At 47.6% G+C, this 20,416-nt stretch overlaps 2 protein-coding genes across 2 annotated transcripts in view; both read right to left on the reverse strand.

The window, feature by feature from the left end:
• Positions 1 to 8,228, reverse strand: part of LOC135900946 (mucin-2-like) — a 39,557-nt gene extending 31,329 nt beyond the window's left edge. Inside the window, exon 1 of the mRNA XM_065430573.1 lies at positions 7,982 to 8,228. Coding sequence (XP_065286645.1) covers positions 7,982 to 7,990 — 9 coding nt within the window. The 5' untranslated portion in view covers positions 7,991 to 8,228. The remainder of the gene's footprint in view (positions 1 to 7,981) is intronic.
• Positions 8,229 to 16,579: 8,351 nt separating this feature from the next.
• The window catches only part of LOC135901006 (uncharacterized), a 65,970-nt gene continuing 62,133 nt past the window's right edge, over positions 16,580 to 20,416 (reverse strand). Inside the window, exon 2 of the mRNA XM_070532964.1 lies at positions 16,580 to 19,651. Within this exon, the coding sequence (XP_070389065.1) occupies positions 17,426 to 19,648 (2,223 nt within the window). The 5' untranslated portion in view covers positions 19,649 to 19,651 and the 3' untranslated portion in view covers positions 16,580 to 17,425. The remainder of the gene's footprint in view (positions 19,652 to 20,416) is intronic.

Genomic DNA, 20,416 nt, shown 5'->3' on the forward strand with positions numbered 1-20,416 from the left:
GCATTAATTGCGAGCAGCAATCTTTTTCGTTACAGCTTCGCGCGATTGACTTGCATTGTTTTTAACAGAACCATTGCGATCGCAAGAAGACCATTAGCTGCGTTAACTGTTACTGACAAGTACAACAAAAGAGTTCGCACATTGGGCTACCAGGCAATATAAACCACGATTTCTCACCAGTATTTAATTTTACCCCCCCCCCCCCCCCCAATTCCCGAATATAGCAAAACAAAACAGAACGCCCTAGATATATTGTGAGGACACAAGGATGTGAAATACCAAAAATAATATGTTGCTCCTCTTTGTTCACCGTAATTTCGCGACAGGAATCCGGATTGCAGCGCTAATGATGGCAAATCAATGCAACCCTTGAAACGTCCCATGACAAGGCAAATGAGGCAGAAGAAATTCTATTGTGAAGCAGGTTTCTAAATCCTAATAAGTAAGGAAAACAAACGTTTCGGTGACGTCACGCTTTTACCACTGAGTCATCGGACAGCCATCTCATTATGTTTTTCAGTTTTCTCGGCAGAATCAGAATCGGTGGCATGCTAAGTTTCAGTGCGAAACATCAAGAAGCATATGTTGAGTCAGAAGGTAGTGATCTCGTATTGTCCGTCTCTGTTTATCTAAAAAACAAAAACTAAAAACAAACAAACAAAGCAAAACAGATTCGTATCGTGGAAATGCCCATAAAGAAGGATCCGGAGACGTGCAATTACGATAATCTGGTGTTGCGATACTGGGAGGCTGACTGATAAAACAATTAGGTATTAGGTGTTTAAAAATTGTCTAAGCCAATGACCAGCAGGCTTCTCCTATGATAAGACGCAGGTTGCACTGTGGCACCTCGCCGAAGCGCAGGGTTGATTACGACTCCTGACACTTATGAGTAAGGAGTGCAAACTGAACAGCGACACGCGAGCCCTGTATGTACGGACGATGTAGACACGCTAAGTAAAACGAAAGTAATCTGAGAACATAATAACATACTTAGCGATTACTTTGGAATAAGCAAGCGCCACCGATTCTCGCTGTGCACATACCAGATTACATTTCGCGTGGTACATTTAATTATTTTTATCTTTAAGGAGGAAAGCATCAAATGTGTAAACTAGTTAAAGAATATGGTTAAACCTAATAATTACGATAGGTAAGTGGCAGCCTAGTCCGTAATCATCATACATCTTGTATGTGGAGTCGATCTTGATCATAATTGGTGTGGGAGACACCGAAACAGACACCGAAACACCGAAATCTAACTGGTCCACGGCTAGATTAAGAAGCTAGCAAGAAAGCAAAATAAACGCTGTCTTGAAGGTTCGCCGACTTATGCAATTGTTAAAAAGTAAGAAATGTGTGTTCAGTATGGAACCTTGCCTCACGGCTTACTTTCTTTCATTTTGCATTCGTTTTATTAGCAGGAAACGCTTTCATTTTAAATTGTGTTTAAATTTCATAAACATTTCGAATACACGCTCCGAGCGGGATCGCCTTAAAGCTGTGTGAGAGGTCAGGACTTAGTCGTAGGGGATTTAGGTAAAGTTGGCTAAGCCGAAGAAGGCCGAGCCGATCTTCCCACAAGGGTTGATTGCCGATAATGAGAATTTACTTACTGCGCGCTGCTTGATAAAACGCATCGCCACTCTGCTTACCACGCGAACTGCGAGCCTGCGAATAAGTAATCTCGTGACCTTCCTGCTTCCCTGCTCTCCGCTAAGCTCTGTGCCGTGTGGGGTAAGCACTCATACACGGTACTGCAAATACACTGCGAGCCAGAAGCGAGCGACAGCTCGCGCGGTTAGATTCCGAGAGTCTTTTTTTCAGTTGACGGGGTAAAAGATGGCATTCAAGGTGACTCCAAGTCGTACGCATGCAAGATGACAAAAATTCTACTTAGTGCAAAAGGGGATCCACGAGACGTTAAATAAAAAAATAGGAAGCTAAAGAATCTAGGCCGCACGTGTCGGTGGATAATCTTAGCACTACCGTGCGGTGCACTGAAGCTGGCTGGCATTGAAATGAAACATGTCTAGGCACGTACTTATTGCACAGCATCGCGCAGTGACCCCAGTAAGCGTCGCCCGTGTATCTGTGCTCAAGGACAAAGGCGACACCTTTGTAGAAAAAGGGCAGGAGTATAGGAGGTGAAGAAAGAAAAATTGTTAGAAACGAAGCAATAAGGCAATGTATCTGGGTGGACATTTCCTTGATATTAGTGAGGAACGTCACTGTAACTCCTTAACCACTACATATAAAATGACTGGCGACTAATGTCATAAATGAGACCTTGTTAGGGCAGAAGCATGATTGGTTGTTTCCAAGATTAAAAAAGAACGCAGTACAGTGAAACACCGATATGGATAAGCCGGATAACGCGAATTTTGTATCATCCTTCCATCGGAGTTGCTATAGCTGCTGGCCTTTCGAAATAGCCTTGCAAAACTTAAATGCGAATGCATTCTATGCCCCATTACGAGAAAATCCGGCGTTGTAGTCGCCGGCGTGCCCGAATGATGGTACCAAAAATGATCGACGGCAAAGGGTGATAAGACGTCAAGAAATACTGGGAATGACGTCAAATTTCTCAGGGAGGTTACTGTAGACAAAATAAACTAATGCCTTTGAAAAGACTATTAGGTAAATTTAGCTCTGGATGAGAATCGAACCTGAGACGACCACACTTCCCCGACGCCACAGCATCTTTTCTTTATCTTTTTTTTCTTTATTAGCGACACCAAGGCAATGATAGATGATGAACAATGATAGATTGTGTAATCGTGACTCAAAGTCGACGTAGAAAAAAAACAGACACACAGAGACAGCGTTGTCTTTGCGTGTCTGCTTCTTTCTACGCCCTTGTTCAGTCGCACTTACGCATTCCACCATGGATTCAAACCAACTAACATACCAACGTGTTTTAACTAAATTATCAGCAAGGTGTCACACGCGTACAGGTAAACACGAACACTTCTTGCTCGATGAGCGCGGATACTCGCTGTGCTATTCTTGAGTGAGGAATCGCGGCGGCAGCAAGCAAATAAACCTTCATGCATCTATCGCTTCAACACGAACGAAACGTTGAAAGCACAGCGCATACGAAGCTACCGACACTACGCGCACTCTGCAATCACCGCAGATCCCTTGGGATATGAGGCCCGCGCGGGCGCGCCCTTTGGCCACGTCTCTGATCGCTTTCAAGACACACGAGCGCCGGCAACGCGTCCCTACGGCGTCCACGACTCTCGTGGCCAACGCCGTATTAGGCGCCGCGGTTGTCTCCACTCTGTACGGAGCGGCGGGTGAGGGGACACTGAGGCACCCTAGCAGCCGCCGGAGAACAACGCCCCTCATCCCTAGCCTGGACGCCCCTGCCTCGCGCGCAACAGGAGAGGGCACGCATCCGGGCAGCGTTGCTCGCTCGTGCACGCGAGATTCAACCGCGTTCGCCGGCTCACTGTCACATGCTTTCACTCATGCGGGACCTCACGGCGACGCCAACGGCAGAAATAAGCCTGGATCGTGCATATAATCGTTATCGCGACAAGAGCATTAATGCCCAGTTGAGCGCTGCTAAGCGATCCTTCGAATTATGAACTCCTTACAGGCAAGCTAGTGCGTTTAGACGCTTGGAGCGTTTCCATGTGGCCTTACCGACGCGCTGTTAGAACGCAGGCGAGAGCTTGCGCAGACAAGAAACGTGCAGACAAAAACATTTCACCAAAAGGACTACAATGATTTCGCAATCCCACACGTAATCAGTCCTAAGTGCCTTCGTATCTTCATAAGTATCATGGGTTAAAATTTCCTTTTTTTTCAGAAAGGACGGTTAACAACACAAACAAATCTATGCTGCTCGAAATTTGTCTTGTTCCTTTTTGTTTATTTATTAGCGGCGACATATAACTAGTTTGCGCGCCCTGCAAGCCGGCTATCTCAAAATATGAACCAAGGAACATAAGCAAATAATAAAGTGGGGGAGGGGTGAACTTACAAAGCACTGTCATAGATTTCTGCTATAAAACGTATGAAAGCCTTGAATTACTTCGTCTTGCGCTCACAAGTGCGTCCATTGAGGCACCACGTATTGTGCTGGGAATTTGCACTGAGTCATTGCCAGCATGGCGGGTTAAAAAAGCTGCGGCCACGCTAAATGTTTGCAGCACGCGAGGATGCTTGCCAATGGCGGTGAGACTTGGAAGGAGCCGCCGGTGATACCCAGTTCACTCAGCCCCCCATAAATCCAAAGGTTGCCTGCTAGGATCTGTCGCTTCGATTTACTGGTTTATATTGCAGAGCAGGGACCATGGTACGCGATTGCCGACTGCAATAACCAAGGAATCATGGAATGTCACTGGAAGCGAGAGTAAAACTCCGCCCTGCTTCACGGTGTATTTTTATTCGCCCTTTGCTTCTACACGTTCTGCACGTAAGTGAGTTCTGCATACAACTAATTAATTTTCAGTGCCCATTATCACCCCCCTCCCCTGCGACCCTTTTTCTTCCCCTCTTCCCCTCCCCTTACTTAGAGCAGCAAGCCAGTTGCTCCATTATCCGGCCGACCTCTCTGGATTATTCAGTCATTAAAATACTTCTTCTTCAGTGCCCATAGACGTCACCTCTCGTACCTGTACGCAGGCAAAAAAACGTGATCTTATTATAGGGGAGCTGTTATACGCTAGGTTCTGGCGGCTTATGTGCGTAGGTAAAAAAAAAGAAGAAAGGACAGCCACTCTAGAGCTAGACGAGCTAAAGCATAAAGCAAAAGCACATCGCAGCATATGTCCAAGCTGCGTTTAATCGCAAGGGGCAAAACGTATTGTAATTTAAAAAAAAAACATACCGTAATAAAAAAGTAAAACCGGAATAGTCACTGTTTAGTATGGATTGCGGTTTGAGGTCACGGGCTCTATAGGCTAACCACGTAACCTTATCTAAATTCCCTTCCACCCGTGCAATGGGTAGGCCGCGTGCGGTGAGGACTGCAGAAGAACAGGGCGCCCACGATGACACCGTCGTGGCCAGAAAGCTTACGTGCTGCTTGCCGTCGCGGCGACGGCAAGCAGCACGTAATACGGACGAAGAACGGGCCGTGAACGCCACGCGTTAGACCTTTCGGTTGGATCAGGCCTACCGACTCCAGTTCCATCGTAATTGTGGGTGATTTCAACGTAGGCGTGTCTCGGCCAGATAGATAGTGGTTCATGGCGTTCCTCTTGGAAAGGTTCGGCGTTCAATGTTGCACAAACATCAGTGTGCCCACGACGCGTCATGGGTAGTCTATAGACCTCACGTTGGCCGAGAATCTATCCAGTGTTGTCAAAGAGCCACTGGCCGTGTATCACAGCGATCATAAAGCGATAGTCACCTTGTTGACCAAATAATAATCGAAAAAAGCAAACAAAGGAAAGTTAAAGATAGAAAAATGCATTCTGTATGCAATTTAATGAAACAACAAAAGAAAATCGTGAAAAATTTAAATTCGTTGGGGTATGTGTCTTTTATTTTCAATCAACATTTTTTAAACAGTATACTTATCACCACATACAGAGCTCCCTGGTCACCGCCTTCACAGAGCGGAATGGCTCTGAATTTTTCCTTTTGCTGTAACTTGGTGAAATTACCGCTAATCGCGCAAATCTTGTGCTGTGATTTATGGTGAAACCGTATAAATAGTATGGAATGTGGAACGCCTCGAAATCACGCCATCGGAATAGAAATCAAGTGCCGTCAGCAATGTTTATTTAGCAGCATCCCAGGCTGCAGGCGTTCACGCTGGCTTGAAGAAATCGAGGTGCTATGACATGAATGATGGCGTTTCGATCAGGAAGTATGCATGTGCTTGGCCCTTTGATAGGACAGATTATATAAAAGAAAGAAAGAAATGTGATGGACAGGCGTTACATTTAGCAAGCCGATTAAAAATATAAGACCTGGTGTTTTACGTGCCGGAAGCACGATATAATTATGACGTTTGCTGTAGTGGGGGACTCAAGATTAATTTTCATCACCTGCAGTTCCTTATCGTGCACCTAAATTTATGTAGACGAGCATTTTCTCATGTTGCCCCCTTCGGAACACCGTCGCCTCATCGAGGATCGAACGGACGACATCAAGCTCAGCAGGGCAACGCTAAGCCACCGATTGATTGCTTCATTGCAATACCATCGGATATATATTCAAGGTTTATGGCCAGCCTTTCAGGACAAAAACAACGACCATGAAAGATAAAATCAATCTGCATGAGGTGAAAAAGAAAGCACGCTTGCATCAAAGAAGAATTAACCTAACGAACAAAACACTGACTATGCAATAATCCGTAAACCTTCAGCGAGTATGTACAGGGTGCAGGAACTGTCCTGCACCAAGATTTAAAGATGTGCAAATGCCACGTAGCTGGACCGAACTGAGGTGATGTTGTTTGCCGTCACATGGAGATGCTGGGATTATTTATCGCATTCCGCCTAATTACATAATTAGCCTAGAGTAATCAATCAACTTCTCAAATGTCTCTTTGCTTGTGGTAATTTGTGTGAACTCGCGGGCTTCTTTCAGGCTCGGAAAAACACTTTTTATGTAGCTCGTATTGGGCAATAAAAACCTGTATGGGGAGTTTTTTCATGTTGCTCCACAATTTTCTCATCGTCACATTTCATGTAATTATAGTATTTGAGAAGTTGATATTATAATTAGGCGGAATGTACTTACTAATTATCTAATTAGGCGGAATGCTGAAATATAATCTGAGTACCTCCAAGCAAGGGCAAACATCATCTTGGTTCTGTCCAGATACGTGGAATTTGCATATCTTTTAATCTTGGTGTACGATAGTTGGGTATATAGGGTGCTACTCGCAAGCAAGTACTCACACTCCGCATGGAAATTAAAATGCGCACATATGCGAAACGTCAGCGAAACACGTCTCGTAACAAATACTCGCCACTCATCTCCGTTCACGAATACACGGTGGAATTTGAAGCGGCTACACCGTAAGCGGAGAGCGCAATTATGTTGGTGCGTGCGTGTAGGAAACTGACAGCGTGTTACGGTCGCTTTTGAACATCGCGGAATGAACTCGCTGGTCATTTGTGTGCCCGATGTAAGTGTGTGAAGTTACGCACCGTTTCACGAAGGCTTCTCCTCATTCAGTGGCTTGACTAGTTGGCGGAACGTAAGGGTGGGCACTTCGATAACAACTCTCTTCATACGAGAGCGAACTCAGTGGTTTTTTTGTGTTCGTGGAAGCATGACGATTTTGCGAGCACTCAGAAAATTCTGGAGCAGCATTAAAAAACTAGAGCGCACAGTAAAAGACTTTGTGGGCAGCGATCTGGGTTTTTCCTTTATGTAAAAGACGTTGCAAGTCCAGTGATTCCTACATTTCTTCATGTTATCTTTCTGCGACATACTCGGGGTGTCAGAACGAGAGGGCGAGTAAGGCACGCAGTGGGTAAGCGCTTAAAATTTTGCCTTGTATAGGTACTAATATTTAATTTAGGAAATTTCACTAGTCGTGCTTTCGTACACAAGTCGACAGCTCTTTTTGTTCTTGTCACCTCAGTGTTTTCGGGCTTCTTTTACTATCCACATATCTATATTCAAGTTTTGATACCGGAGAATCGTTTAAAAGCCAGCGATTCCATTGCAGCTCCTCTTGCAGGGCTTCAGGTATTGATAAATGCGACGTCCTGTCATCCATCACCGGAAGTGCCGCACATGGATAACGCGTGTCAACGTTGACCTGCGATTCACACACAAGCATGAAGGACGACAGAAGTTGAGCAAAAATGACCGCAGTGCGCCCAAATGCGCTCTCCAGCTCACGAGTACAGAGCAGCTCGCGATAGCCTTCACGAGTGACAGCTACATGTAAACGGGGGTTAGGGACGATTGACCAACGTAGCACCGACCGCCAGGTGCCAGATGGCGAGAACAAGCAGGGACACCGAGGCGACTGGTAAAGCGGGCAACGTGCACTCACCGTCCTCATGAGTGACACACTCCACCCTCCGAAGAGGGGTCACGAACAGTCGACGCACGCCGGGGTGAGGGCGCTACGCAAGTCCAGCGAGCGCGGCCTTGAGTCCCGTCTTCGCGGATGAGCACCCGGCGCCCAGGAGGTACAATGCCCAACGGGAGCGAACTGCGATCGCCGACCGGTGATTCGTGGTGGCCGCGTACAAAGTAAGCAGAAGCGGCTCACCGGAGAATAGTCGAGAAAGTGGAGGGGGATTGGAGGAAAGTGTTCCAGAACAGGTTGACACGGGGGCAACCGAGGGGAAAAATCAGGGCAAGATGTAACGGAGGTGGGGAGGGGGGAGGAGGAGGCGGATCAAGAAAGGACGATACGGATGCGAGAGTTGCTGGTAGCGGTGGGAGCGTGAAGAGGAGAGCCATTTAGACGCGCAACTTTCGCTGCTGATGATGACGTCGAAGACGTGCCTCGACGACGCTTTTCTTTTGGTGGAACGTGGACGTGCGTGCCTAACCCGCGCGGTGAGGGCGAAAGCCACGAGCCTGAAAATGACGTCGTGCGTATGGAGGCACGCAAGGCCCCTCAAGGTCGGCGGCGGCGGGAACCGGCGCTTGTCCGTCCGCCCTTCTTCGTGTCCTCACTGGGGCACCACGGCGAGGATCGTGAGGGTGCCATGTCTCTCTCTCTCTCGCAGCAGCAGCATCATGCACACAATACGTGCAAGCTCGCCTGCCCAGGCGGTGTTCGATCGCGCAGGCATCTCCTCCTGCATCCACGTCGATGGCAGAAGCGGGAGGTGGGGGAGGCTCAAATGCTCTCGGGGAGGAGGGGCGGCGTTCGGCGCTATGTGACAGAACGCGAGCGCGCTTTCGTAATTTCCGAAAGGCCCTACGCCAGCTCCAGCCGCTTTCCTAGCCGCCCCCCCCCCCCCCCTATCCTCCTCACGGCCCGTTCGTCCTTCCACGCAGAACCACCCTCCTCTACTCGCATTTTGCTGCCTCTTCCTCGTCGCTGTTCTTGTTCCTGTGGCGTCTACAACTAGCGAAAGCGTAAGATGGTGGTCTTAGTGGCATCGGGAGAAGGGGAGGCTGAGTGGGGGGGAGGGGGGTCGGTGGAGGAGGCAGACTGTACGTCGAAGATGGCTTTTCAGATATCCAACGCCACGTCTTGAAGCTGCTTTGCCTGGCTCGCCGGCTATGCGGGGATATTTGTTGCGCTCAGAGAGAGTGCCACCCCGCTCTCATCGAACACCCCCCTAGCACCGTCGTCGTTTTCCCTTCCTCTCATTTCGCTTTCAATCCGGGTTATGGTTGCAGGGGGTATACCGGTGAAGCGTCGGTGCGAGCAGCGCCGCAAATAATGTGGCCGCGTGGATTTCGACATTTCTCTACCTGTCCGAGTTATACCGACTGGCCTGTCGGGGTAATGTTAAGCTATTTCTTTCTATGAGGCGCTGCCTGTTGGCTTACAGCGCACCATTGGAATGCCAAATTTGCCCCGACCAAGAGCTTTGCTTGGATTTTCAAGAGCCCTTGGCGTTCCTTTCTCCACTTCCGTCCTTTAAAGACACCAACAAACTGACCTACCAAAAAACAAGTTAAACGCATTCATGAAGCTGGCCAAGTTGACTTGCGTGGTAGAGTTTTTGTGATGTTATTGATCCGCCTTAGTATGTAGGTTTAATCAGGTACTTCAAGAATACAAGCGAGTATCTGTTGGTGTAAATGATAGGGTACAGCAAGAAGATCAATACGTTTCTGCATTATATTGCGTTTGTTAACTTCCCATTGCTGCATCGGCACAAGCAATCGTCTCGGTTTTATTCAATAGATTCCTGCAAGGCGTTTTCATACGAATGTTACTCGCAACGAGGACCTACAGAAGTTCACGGCACGCGCACGATAACATCGAACGAGAAGAAAGGCCAGGAACACTCGGCGAATCTGGGGAACGTTTGGCTAGATGTTCAGAAACTCAGTAGCATGGAATAGGAAGGACTATTACCTAAAAATGCCATCCTCCCAGTTGTCCCAATTTCCAGCGTTAGCAACTCACTGAAGTTAAAACGAATGTATGCGCGCCTGTGCTTCATGTTCTGTGGCATGCTGTACTGCGTGCTTTACAAAAATAGGAAACTGTGGCAGAAAACTACTAAAAAATTTTGCAAGGTTCCCCGAAAGTAGCTTCAGCTGGTCTCAGAACGGCGAGTAACTCAATTCATGGTTTGCCATGAGCGCGCGTTCACCAGTTATTGCCAATACATCCACTATCGTCTGAATTTGGATTTTTTGCGTATAAAACTCAAAGAGCATAATTGCAGCTCATCTAAACGGCACTACAAAATCTGAAATGTTTATTAACATCCATGCAATAGTATTATCAAATAAAGGGACATCCGCATACGTCCGGTAAATAAAAGAAGTAGAATCGCCACAAAGAACTACGCGGCTTCTGGCTACACTAGTCCGTCTTGAAAAAGCTGGGTACAGTTTCACTGAACTATAGCACCGTACATCATTACTGCTGCAGAGTGGTGTGGGCGCTGTCTATACCACAGAGAGAATTCTTTAACAATCTTTATAATATACGCTTATGCAGGCCTTACTTTGTTTTATTGAAAGCTAAGTATATATTTATTTATTTACACAGGTTGCACGACATGATATTGCTTCTGGAACATTCTATGGTTGACCTGCCGTAATATTCGAGTGGGTGCTCACAAAATAGCGCACACTGCGCGCTGAATGTGCGGAGGCGTTTCTTTTATTCCGACTTGCTTTCGTCAATCCATTACGCGTGGCTTTCTTGCACATTCTTTGGACCTCGCAGCGATAACGTGACACTAGGCGCATGTGCCACGTTACCAGTTTTCCATCGGACCCACCCCAACTACTCGTGGTCTCACGTGCGCGGCGATCGTGCAAGTCCATTCGTTCTCGCACGGTGGCTGCGGTTATCTGCGCGTGGTGCATGCAGCGGAGCCGCATTGAGTGCGCGCGTGCACGCGGTTTGCATGTCGACGGTGCAGCGGGATAAGATGCGACATCTGCCACTGCGTGTTGCGTGAAACGCGCAATCTGCGAGCCCTTCGGCTTCCCAACGGCGGAAGTGAAAGCCACCCGCGGAAGCATCGTGAACGGGTGCTGCGCTGGACGAGAAATGGGGCTTGCTTCGAACAGCGTTGAAAAAAATGGAACGCTTTGAACTGGAGCAGTCAGGATAAAGAAATATCTGGGAGGAAGCGGCGTTTCGTTTTAAGAAACATTGTGGCGGCTTTCCATAGAAAACGCTACCGATGTTGCTAGGAGTTGCGCTTCTGTACAGCCAATACCCTTTCGACGGCGTGAATGTGCTAAGGTCATTCAGAAGCCCGCTTCTGTAGCGCTCACTTCAAGTTCGGTTTTGCTGCAGAGCTTGAGAAAAATAAAGACAGCGAGAGAGAAACGACCACAGTGTGCTCGTGGCATTGATCTTTCACGTACTAGTCGCTCCTCCGTGGGATTTATGGTACATTCGACAGATTGGAATCGAGCGCTTAGAACGCACTCCCTTGGCTCATTCAGACGGCTGTGCCCCGTGCAGGAGTGTTTGGAAGATCTCCTACCTGTAAGGGTCACCGCGATCTAACTGGAAGTCGATGACGAAGCCACTCTGGTTACTCTGGGAGCGCCTGAGTGCCTGACACGTGATGTATCTCTTGGAACTAGTTGAACGTCCCATTAGGTAGCAAGGGATGACCAGTTCGAGGCACGTGGACTTTCATTTTTTATAGTTCAGATGTTATAGGTCGATTCTAAGCGTAGGTCAACTGAGTTTTCAAATCGGGCAAAAGTAAATTTTTTTGGTATGGGCCACGGCGTTCGCCCGACGCCGTGGCTGTTCACCGGGGGATTTCGCAGTGTGAGACGATGCAGGCCTTGCGCCGGGAACGTGACGTCATGATTTGGTCGCGTGGATTTTAGCACCATCTGATGATAACAACCAACGCCGGTTATTTCGCGTCAGGGGGTATATGATGCTTTGGCGTTAATATTGGGCACTAGTTTTGCGATTGTCCTCATGTGAACGTACCCAGCTTGCTCATGCATTGCAGAGGCGTCATCTCGCTCGCTCACCATGCCGGTGCATCGTTCATGTACACGCGGAGCACTCTGGGTCCCTCTTCGTCATCATCATCATCATCATCCTGGTTATGCCCACTGCTGGGCAAAGGCCTCTCCCATACTTCTTCAACTACCTCGGTCATGTACTAATTGTGGCCATGTTGTCCCTGCAAACTTCTTAATCTGATCCGCCCACCTAACTTCTGCCGCCCTCTGCTACGCTTCCCTTCCTTTGGAATCCAGTCAGGAATCCTAAATGATCATCAGTTATCTGCCCTCCTCATTACATGTCCTGCCCATGCCCATTTATTTTTCTTGATTTCCACTAAGATGTCATTAGCTCGCGTTTGTTCCCTCACCCAATCTGCTGTTTTCTTATCCCTTAACATTACATCCATCATTCTTCTTCCCATAGCTCGTTGCGACATCCTCAATTTGAGTAGAACCCTTTTCGTAAGCCTCCAGGTTTCTGCCCCGTACGTGAGTACTGGTAAGACACAGCTGTTATACACTTTTCTCTTGAGGGATAATGGCAACCTGCTGTTCATGATCTGAGAATGCCTGCCAAACGCACCCCAGACCGCTCTTGTTCTTCTGATTATTTCCGTCTCATGATCCGGATCCGCGGTCACTACCTGCCCTAAGTAGATGTTCCACTTCCAGTGCCTCACTACCTATCGTAAACTGCTGTTCTCTTCCAAGACTGTTAGACATTACTATAGACTTCTGCAGACTAACTTTTAGACCCACCCTTCTGCTTTGCCTCTCTAGGTCCATGAGCATGCATTGCAATTGGTCCCCTGAGTTACTAAGCAAGGCAATATTATCAGCGAGTCGCAATTTACTAAGGTATTCTCCGTTAATTCTTATCCCCAATTCTTCCCAATCCAGGTCTCTGAATGCCTCCTGTAAACACGCTGTGAATAGCATTGGAGAGATCGTATCTCCCTGCCTGACGCCTTTCTGTATTCGGATTTTGTTGCTTTCTTTACGGAGGGCTACGGTGGCTGTGGAGCCGCTACAGATATCTTTCAGTATTTTTACTGTGGCTCGCCAACACCCTGATTCCGCAATGCCTCCATGACTGCTGAGGTTTCGACTGAATCAAACGCTTTCTCATAATCAATGAAAGCTATATATAAGGGTTGGTTATATTCCGCACATTACTCTATCACCTGATTGATAATGTGAATATGGTCTATTGTTGCGTAGCGTCTTCTTCACTACAACAAAAATAATGAGTTCAGAAGTCAGTATAAGTGTGATTCTCGTTTTACTATTAGAACGAGATGCATCGTTGAGTGAGCACGCATATGTGTGAAAAAAGGCTCACTGTTCTAAGGTAAAACAAAGCTAATGCTTCATACTAGATTTACCTCTCCGGGTTGGGTATTTCATACAATTTTAAGAAAAATTTACCATGATTACCTTTATTAAGCCTTTCTAATGTTCCAATTTGGCGTGTTGTTGCAATTTTGTCATTTTTGGATCTTATAACTAAATAAATGCGTGGTGGTCTTGCATACTTTTTTTTAGTTTGCGCAGAGGCTTTCGAAAATTTATCAGAAGTATTCCTTAGCTTCGCCAACTTATATAATATGGCTTCCAAAAGAACCCTGATTTCAGTTTCAGTCAGAGGTAGTTGCTCAAAAAGCAGTTTGGCAATTTTTCAAAAACGCATTGCGGGCGACTAAACTTAGCTTTCCGGGGTGTCGATTAACTGGAAATGTTTGACGGAGTACAGTGCGTTCATTTTGAGAGTGATTAACCTTCCAATTTGTTAAGTGTGCAGATCGTTAAAACGGACTTTTCTCTTCTTAGTGAGACAATAATTTTTTCGAAAAATCCATGCCATGTTTCGCCAAATGTAGGTTTATTCCTTTCTACAGGCAGATTTTCCCACCTCGTCTAGAAATGTTACTCAAGACCAAAAATGGTCGGGGCCCACCCCCCTTCCCCGTCGCTCACTTTGGTCTGTTCTTATCGGAACACACCCAGCCACTGATTGTGCGGCCAAGCAAGGGAACAATTCCCGGCGCTAGCAGGCGCTCGCGCGCCACGCTTCTCTTCTTGGAGGCCACGCATAGACTTTTCGGCAGTGTCACTAGATGGCGCAGCGTGCCCAGAAAGAAGCACGAGAGAGGAGCCCGGTTACCGCATGACGCATTTCTCGACGTCAGTATACGCACCGGCGTGCCATGCATTTCGGACGGGGCGCGCAGGCTACGTGGTGGTATCTCTTGATGACACCGATTGTTCTTAGGGAAGCACGAAAGGGACGTCCCTCTGCAATACACGCCTCGTACATCAATCGTTTCAACGCTGGCGATACGTTGTGTCGCGATACTGATTTAATGCTAACGCATTACCGTCGATACTCATCGTGAGATGGGTTCTGTGGAATTTTTTTTGTTTCGGATTATAAAATATGGTTGTAGACGTAAGTGCGGAATCGTCCCACAAATAACGTAATCATAGTTTCTCTAAAGCGTCAACCTTAGGTTATTCGGCAACGCAGAATCTCTGCAAAGGGATGGCAGGTTTTCTCCGTGGTTCTCGCCGCATGCCTTGCCGAGAGAGACAGAGAGAGAGAGAAGGTAGGAAGGAAAGGCAGGTAGGTTAAGCAGACTGAGTCCAGTTTGGTACGCTACACTTGAGGAGGGGGAGGGGGAGTGAAAGAGAGAGAGAGAGAGGAGGGAAGCATGAGTCTATCGCACTTTCACATGCACAAAGGTGCAGGATGTCTATAGTCGGGCACTCAAGTCTGGTAGTGAAGAAGCGCTCGAACTGCTTTCGGGGCTAATGAACTGTGACAGCAGGCTCCCGAGATCTTTTCTTTTGTAAATGACCTATCGTCCAGTCTGTTCAAGGCAGAGTCTGACGTTGGTTATCAAATCGAGAACAGTGGCACAGAAGATCACTGATGGTCTCTTCACACTTGCACTTAGCGCCGAAATTTTTGCTGTAGTAACTTCCTTTCGCTATTTGTGTAAGTTTTCATGGTTATACTTGTGGTGGGTCGTAGCAAAAGGCTGGTTCTGCCTGGCGATCGAGACTGGCAATTCCTCTGCTTGAGTGGCTCTTGTTTTTTTCACTATGATACGTTACCGCACCTCCAGCAAACCATTGTCTCTCAAGAGTGCAGAAAGGATGTGGTGCTTATTTCCAGGCTATAACGGGTCCTTCCGGGTGTTTCATCCTGTTATGTCGCGTTGTAGACATCTTAATAACTGACTAAATAGTACAATCCACGTTTTTACGTACATAAACACAGCTTGTTCGAACATCTCCCAACAAAGGACAGTTTTACGAGAGTGCTCATGCATTTTTCGGAGAAACATGAAATATATGCATTTCTTGGTCTGCATGTAGCTTTATAAAGTTTCTCCTAATGCAGGCGTTGCATTTGTTTCGTACGTAATTTGCCTGTTGCTTTTTTTATCTGCTAATGACAATCCTTAACTTTCTACGAAGCGGCCGTCTTGTCGGGCAAAGGGAATCGCAGCCTAAATCATGCCGAGTTTCCTTGTTCATTCTAATTCTGTATTTTTCTGGACATGAATAACTATCAGTCAGCAAATGACGCCTTTTATCAACAAGACTGGCGCGCCAACGAATTGTCCAAACGCTGTGCAAGGCGTAAAAGTGTGGCTTACAGAGAGAGAGAAATTAGATACAAAAGGCGGGGAGGCTAAGGAGCAGGGAACCTTCTGGTTTGCTACCCTACATGGGGGGAAATGTAAGGCAGAAAGAAAGATAGAAAGAATCGCGAAGAGAGGAAGCAAGCTCGGGAAAGGAAAAAAAAAATAGTAGCGGTGGGGTATATCTGGAATAATTATGGTCTATCTAAATGCATATTTAAATGTGCTCAGTGGGCCCATATAGACGATGACATCGAATCTGAATGAGCAATCAAGGGAGCAGTGCATGCTATGTTGCAAGGTTCAGTGAAGTAACAAGTTGATTGGACTGTGTCTGCGCATAAAAAAATACTTGGGGAGACGAGAACCTATTTAGGCACTGCAGCTATTTATTTTTCTTTTTGTTGATTCGCGTATCTTTTTCCTGATGCATTCGCCCCGGTGAAGACGAGGCAGGTTTTACACATCTCCCCTCATTCACCTTTTCTTCAGTTGTTGCACTCACATATATGCGGAAATCAACAATAATGTTCCTGCAGCAATCAAGTGTAATAATCACATTAGCTTCTAAACCGGTGAATGCAGCCCATATTTGACCTAATAACATAATCGTGCATAGTTTCTGCAGCGAAGATGGGGTAGTAATCTGTAAATTAATGGCTAATAAAGGATCTTCGAGGTGTTCTTCGAGGTAATATTTCGGTATGTGCATCTCACTTCGGCAGGCTTGGGAACAGAGAGAAAATAAGAAACTAGGGAATTGAAATAGCACTGAGTGAAGCATTGCATTTCGTAAGACGCTCTACCAGCTTGGTAGCCGGACGGAAAATAAGAGCACAATGCAATTTGATTTTTGTGAACATTTTATTTTGACGAGATGAGATGCGCAAAGGCGCCTTTTTGATGACGCTATAAATAAGGGCGAAAACACTGAGTAATGACAGAGGCTCCCATCCATATGATTGTGAACTGCGAGGCCTCGTAGAACGCAGCCCGCAGGGTCAAAGAAATTACGCCGCATAACAGCTCCGAAAACACGGATGAGATCATGGTCACGTCTGAACAATCGTAGGGACAAAGATGTCCACACTGCCACTTACCCACAACTTGTACACCACTAGAGAAAACCCTACCGACAGACTTGATTAGCCCAGCAAAAGCGAACAGAACCATGATTACAACGTGACGCCGACCTTCCAACGCCGTATTCTTGGTATCCGAGAACCAAGTTCGAGTTATTAGAATGAAAATCCCAGTATGCTGCGCACACCTACCACACCCTTGACGCTGCAGTTAGAAATAGCACTGTGCTCTGGTTTTCGAAGGAACACGTGGAATGCACTTTGCGTGGCAAAGACATAAATATGAGAGGAGGGGAGCGACTTCCTATATGGATGAGCAGTAGTTAGGCGCAATGAGTTTTTTGATGTCACTGCATATTTCCCGCTATGTGCATCTGGAGTTGAGTAGGGCATCGCATTCGTTCGACAAAGAGGACCATACAGTTAAAGCTGTCCAGCAGCTCAACTGTCACTATCGTTTCTTTTAATTGAACAGCGTAGGAAAATAGTGAAATTTCAGCATTAGTGCATTAAAGAGACCGTCACTCCACTAAGGACTTATAGCAGCACAGCTGAGCTGTCGCCATATAACACCAATGCAACTCGCATTGTACCCCCAAGAAAACCGCAGCATTGTAGGCAATTCTAGTAGATGAGCCTTCCTTGCATGTCAGTAAGATGAGCTGGTGCTTGTGGGGCACTATCCGCTTCGTCTCCAGCTCCGTCTGAACCGTCACCTTCACCCATTGCTAAGGACACCATCATGTCATCGATGTTGAAGGACGGCTGGGCATCAGCATCTGCTTTTGGGTCAGCGAGAGCAGATGGCTCTTCAATGGGCGCTTCTTCGGCTTTGTGAAGTTGCTCCAAGATTTCGAGAGCACTCTGCTGGTCACTCAGAGAACCAGGAAGGCCGAGGGACCCCTCGTCTGAGCTTGAAGTAAGCTCAGGTGCCGGCTTTGCAATGGGGCTGTCCTTCTCTGGACCCGTCGGAGACAGCTTATCCAGCGCAGCTGTCTCACCATCAGATGACTCAGAAGCTGGTGCCACCTCCGAATTGAGGCCATAGTGAAGAGGTTTCGTCGGTGCAGAGTCATTGTGTGACACGGAGGCCTGGCTTGGCGGTTTGTCTAGGTTGCTAGGTGGTGTTTTCACTTCGTCGGCCGATGATAAGGCAGAGCCAGTATCCAACGGAGTGTTAACACTCGTTGGAGGGGCATATGGCTCATTCTTTTCAACTTTATTTTCACCGGGATGGACGACCTGAGCGTGTTCAACGTGGTGGCCTTCGCCTAGTTCCTCAGGTACCTCGGGAAATTTAAGTTCTGTTTTCACAGATGGTTCAGTTGATACAAAATGGTTTTTAGTCGTGTCGAGCACGGGCCGCAGGACAGGTTTCTTCCTTCTCACGATGTCGAATTCGTCGTCTGCGGCGTAGTGTGGTGGCAAAGGCGACTCCTTTTGCCACTGCGGCGTGGCATCCGTAGATACAGATGAGTGGACTGGCGCTGTTGTAGTTTTTCTGAAAGGCTGGAATGTCAGTCGCCTCCTCGGCGGGAAAGGTGGCGGCGCTCTGGTCGACGGAACCGTAGCACTCGTTCTGTGTTCATCAGAGTACGTAGGCGTAGCCGTCCGCCTGCTCGGAACGGTTCCCGGAGAGAACCTCGAGTGCTGAGGCTTGCTGTGCTGGTTGGACAAAACCAGGGCGTCCGGTAGGTACAGGTTCGTCGGAAATGACACAGTAGGCGTGGTGGTCGCTGCCTTCACTGTCTGCTGTTTTGGTGATTGCGGTGGGTGTTCATCAACACTAGGAACAGTGGCTGTCTTTTCAAGCGTCACAGCTGCTTTCGATACTTCTGTCGTAGATGGCGCGACTTCCGTAGCAGTAGTGTCGTACGAGACGCTAGGAGCTTCTGTAGTAGATGTGCTAGGCATCGGTGGTGCCTTGGACGAGGATTGTAAAACGGATTCTTGGCCCACAAGTTCCTCGACGGCGTGCAATAGAACTGGCTTTTCCGGCAAGGGCTCGGGGACGAGTTCCGGTACTTTAGGGGCCACTGTGGTCTTGGGGACAAATGGAAACACGGTCGGTGTTTGGAAAGGCACTTTCGTCGAAGTGTATCTCGGTGGCAACACTGTCGACAGTCCCTGGAGTGCCTCGGCCTGCGTGACCGCAGGTACAGCGACGTCCTCCTTAGCTTCGTCCAATAGAGACGGCGCTCCAACTGCGATCGACTCGGCGGCTTTGCTACTCAAATACGCTTCAATCTGCGGGAGTGGAATCGCAGGCCTGGCTGCCAGGTGTTCGCTGGACGAATACAAAGGCTTGTACACGGGCCGCGAGCGAGACCTGAGTTTCATCAGGAAGCCATCGCCAGAAGAACGCGCCCTTACGACGTGTGGCGGAAGCGCCCGCTTTTCTGCCAAGTGGTCCGATTCCCTGTACGAAGGCGGTCTCTGCTGCAGGATGGCTTCCTCGAATGGCGTGGAATCTTTGGAGCCCAGTGAACGTCCCACCTCGTAATGCTGATGGCTGGACACCCGATTATTGCCAGTGGACTCCGGCACGGCAGCAAGATCCACGCTGGCATCCCTAGGCCCGTCCACATGCGCGGACGAACCGGCCAGATCACCGTCGTCGCTTGACACTATAGCGGAGACGGCGCTGGTGTCGCGGCGAATGCCAGACATGGGGAAGGAGGAGCCTTCGAGCGTCCTCAGCTCCTCCCGTAGAAGCCTCGCAAGCGTTTCCTCGCGAGCAGTGTGGTCGTTCTTGGCGGTGCTTGTACCACCCGTGTCAGCAGGCCGGCCGGAGGCGTGACTCGCCACGAACACGAGCAGCAGGAGTGTCGCGGATTGTCCGTGCATTTTCTGTCGAAGAAAAAAAAAAGAAAGAAAAGTGAGACTCAGCACTATTTCACATTGACGACAATTAAGGCTGGCAAACCGGCGACAATTTGCATCCTGGGGAGTGCCAATGAATGGAAATAAACAGACCCAACAAAACTAGTCACAAAGAAGCGCTGGCGATAACTTGTCTGGCGCTTTCTTAATTTGACCCTTCGTTCACGAAATATATCTTGAATTCGTGGCTGCTTACTGTATTCGTAATGCGTCCTTCTCCCTTCTTAGATCTTTCTCTCTCTCTCTCTGCACTTCCCCATGAGCAGTGTTGCCACCAGGGTGTGACAATGGTTAAACTCCTTCCCTTTGCTTCCTATGCTTCCACCGCTCCCTATGCTCCTATGCTTCCTTTGCTAAAATTTATACTCTGCACTATAGTCGGCTTTGGAAATGTCTTTTGAGTCACGAGAGCAGCAACATGACTCTACCTCCAAACATATTTTATCGTGCTTTCTCCACGCATATGAGCTTGGTAGATGGAACATTTTGGGTTGAATTTATTTCGACGAGTCTCAGCAAATCTTTGTCCTGTACAGATTTCATACGACTGTTATACAAAATTATTTCACTTAACTAGCAATTAGTATAACGTTATCGTGTGTCCTTCCCCATCAGTTTTAAGAGTCTAAAATATTTAGGAGAAATTTCGCGCGCATGGAATCCACAAGAAATTTAACAGAATGGGCTACTACATTACAAGGTCACCAGAAGACTTGTTAAGTATATATTTTT

This window comes from Dermacentor albipictus, chromosome 2, assembly GCF_038994185.2.
Source record: "Dermacentor albipictus isolate Rhodes 1998 colony chromosome 2, USDA_Dalb.pri_finalv2, whole genome shotgun sequence".
Taxonomy (NCBI): Eukaryota; Metazoa; Arthropoda; class Arachnida; order Ixodida; family Ixodidae; genus Dermacentor; species Dermacentor albipictus.